We start from the raw sequence: 1,785 nt of genomic DNA, 5'->3' as shown, positions 1-1,785 counted from the left end.
GGGCCTCAGTTTCCCCATATAAGCCATGACCGAGGGCAGAGGTCATCGGATGGGAGGGGGCCGGGTGGATCATCCCAGATCCCCTCATTTCCCCTGCTGCTCCGGGCTGCAGCAGATCACGGCTCTTTAAGGCTGCAATAATCCCCAGCCTGGGATTAGTTTTGCACCTAATCACTGCAGAACAAATACGAAGTTTTATTTACAGAAGCAGAAGAAAGACGGGGAAGGGGGGGAAGCCTCAAGCACGGCTGATCCCAAGATAATCAGGAGCTGGAGGGCAGGAGGCGATCGCTGACCTCGGAGCCCCCCCAGCTCTTACGTAAACACACGTTGGCCCACGCTGGGGCTGCGGCAGTGGGGAGCTCCAGCCCTGTCCCAGCTTGGGCTTGGTGACCCCCACCCCACCCCCCCAACCCTTTGAACAGATCAGGCCTGGACTTTGGGGATTTCTGGCCCCGATTCGGCCCCTTTCTTAGGCACGAGCTCCGTGGTGGCCCCACGAGCTCTCAGCTGTGACGGGAGCCACGGTGCAGATGGAGATGCTGCAAGGGGATGCTGAGCTTTCATGATGGGGATGGGGGAAGTTGGGTGCTTGCCCCAAAACCAGGCTGGTCCCCGGGGATTTGTATTTGCGCTGGGTTGGGGTGGCAGCTCTCCTGCTTGAGAGCCCTGTCTCATTGAGAGACCCCAGCCCATCTGCAAGAAGAAGCTGAGCTGCTGCCCTGAGGGTGACAAGACATGGGTTTATTTTTCATCCATGCAAGCGAACAGCCTGGCACCAGGCAAACCGGGGTTGGGACTGTGCTCCATCCCTCCCCAAACCGCTCTCTGTCACTCGAAGTCTCTGTGGCTTTGCCCACAGGTTGGGGATGGCTGGTGGGTGCCCAGGCTGGACCGGCTCCCAGCCCTGGGTGCAGGGGCAGCTCGTGATGGCTCCGTGCCTGCCGGTGCCGGAATTTCTCTTTCCCCTGATGCAGATGCTGACAAATAAATAGCTCTTTTCTGTTTTGGCTCTTGCATAGTGGAAAAAAAACACCAACATCTGACCTGATTGGAGAGAGGAGTCCTGGGCTGTGGAAACCCATGGCTTTGTTGGCAAATGTGCCCATGGCGTAGCTGCCAGCCTGGCCAAGTGCCCACACTTGCACCCTGTCCGTGCTGCCCTGCTGACGGCTGCCTTATTTCAGTTCCATTTCTGAGCTGGATTTGAAGGCCTTTCTCCTGCCTAAGAAGAACTCCTGCCTAAGAAGAACTGGACGCCCAAGAAGATGGTGGTGATCAGGAAGAGGAGTGCCAGGGCGAGCAGGACCCAGCCGCCTGCTGTGGCTTGATTGCTGGCCAGGGACATGCCCAGGAAATCGGTTCGGCTGGAGCCGGCTTGGGTTGAAGTGGCTGGAAAATGGAGAAATGAGGGACATGGTTGGTGCTGGTGGCTCTGAGCGTGGGGTGTGCTGGGTCACCAGCTCTCCTTTTGCTCATCTCTTGGATGCCCCGTCCCCTTTAGACTCAGCTCCATGGAAAATCAAGGAGAAGCATCCAAACACCCTGTGGTTTTTGGGATGACCAAGGGGCACCAAGAGAGCTCCGTCTTTTCCACGTGCCCCATCCTGGCCCTGGTGAGGGCTGACCTCCACCCCATCACGGACCTGCTGTGCTTGGCTGAGCCCTGCATACCTGCGTAAGGAGTCCAGCTGTACTGGGGCCAGCCCAGGACCTCCCCGTTCTTGTTGTTCTCCTGCACCAGCCATGTCATGAGTGGCTCAAAGTAGCTCATCAGGGCATCGG

The 1,785-nt window shown here is 58.1% G+C and overlaps 1 protein-coding gene across 1 annotated transcript in view; it reads right to left on the bottom strand.

Moving 5' to 3' along the window:
- Nucleotides 1-1,178: 1,178 nt before the first annotated feature.
- The window catches only part of ACE (angiotensin I converting enzyme), a 13,555-nt gene continuing 12,948 nt past the window's right edge, over nucleotides 1,179-1,785 (bottom strand). Inside the window, 3 exon segments of the mRNA XM_009694563.1 lie at nucleotides 1,179-1,253; nucleotides 1,256-1,392; nucleotides 1,675-1,785. The exon segment at nucleotides 1,675-1,785 is cut by the window's right edge and continues 27 nt beyond it. Coding sequence (XP_009692865.1) covers nucleotides 1,179-1,253; nucleotides 1,256-1,392; nucleotides 1,675-1,785 — 323 coding nt within the window.

The sequence above is a fragment of the Cariama cristata genome, unplaced genomic scaffold (assembly GCF_000690535.1).
Source record: "Cariama cristata isolate BGI_N322 unplaced genomic scaffold, ASM69053v1 scaffold8502, whole genome shotgun sequence".
NCBI classification, from domain to species: Eukaryota; Metazoa; Chordata; class Aves; order Cariamiformes; family Cariamidae; genus Cariama; species Cariama cristata.
The sequence above is the reverse complement of the archived record's forward strand: the minus strand, read 5'-3'. Positions and strand labels throughout refer to the sequence as shown.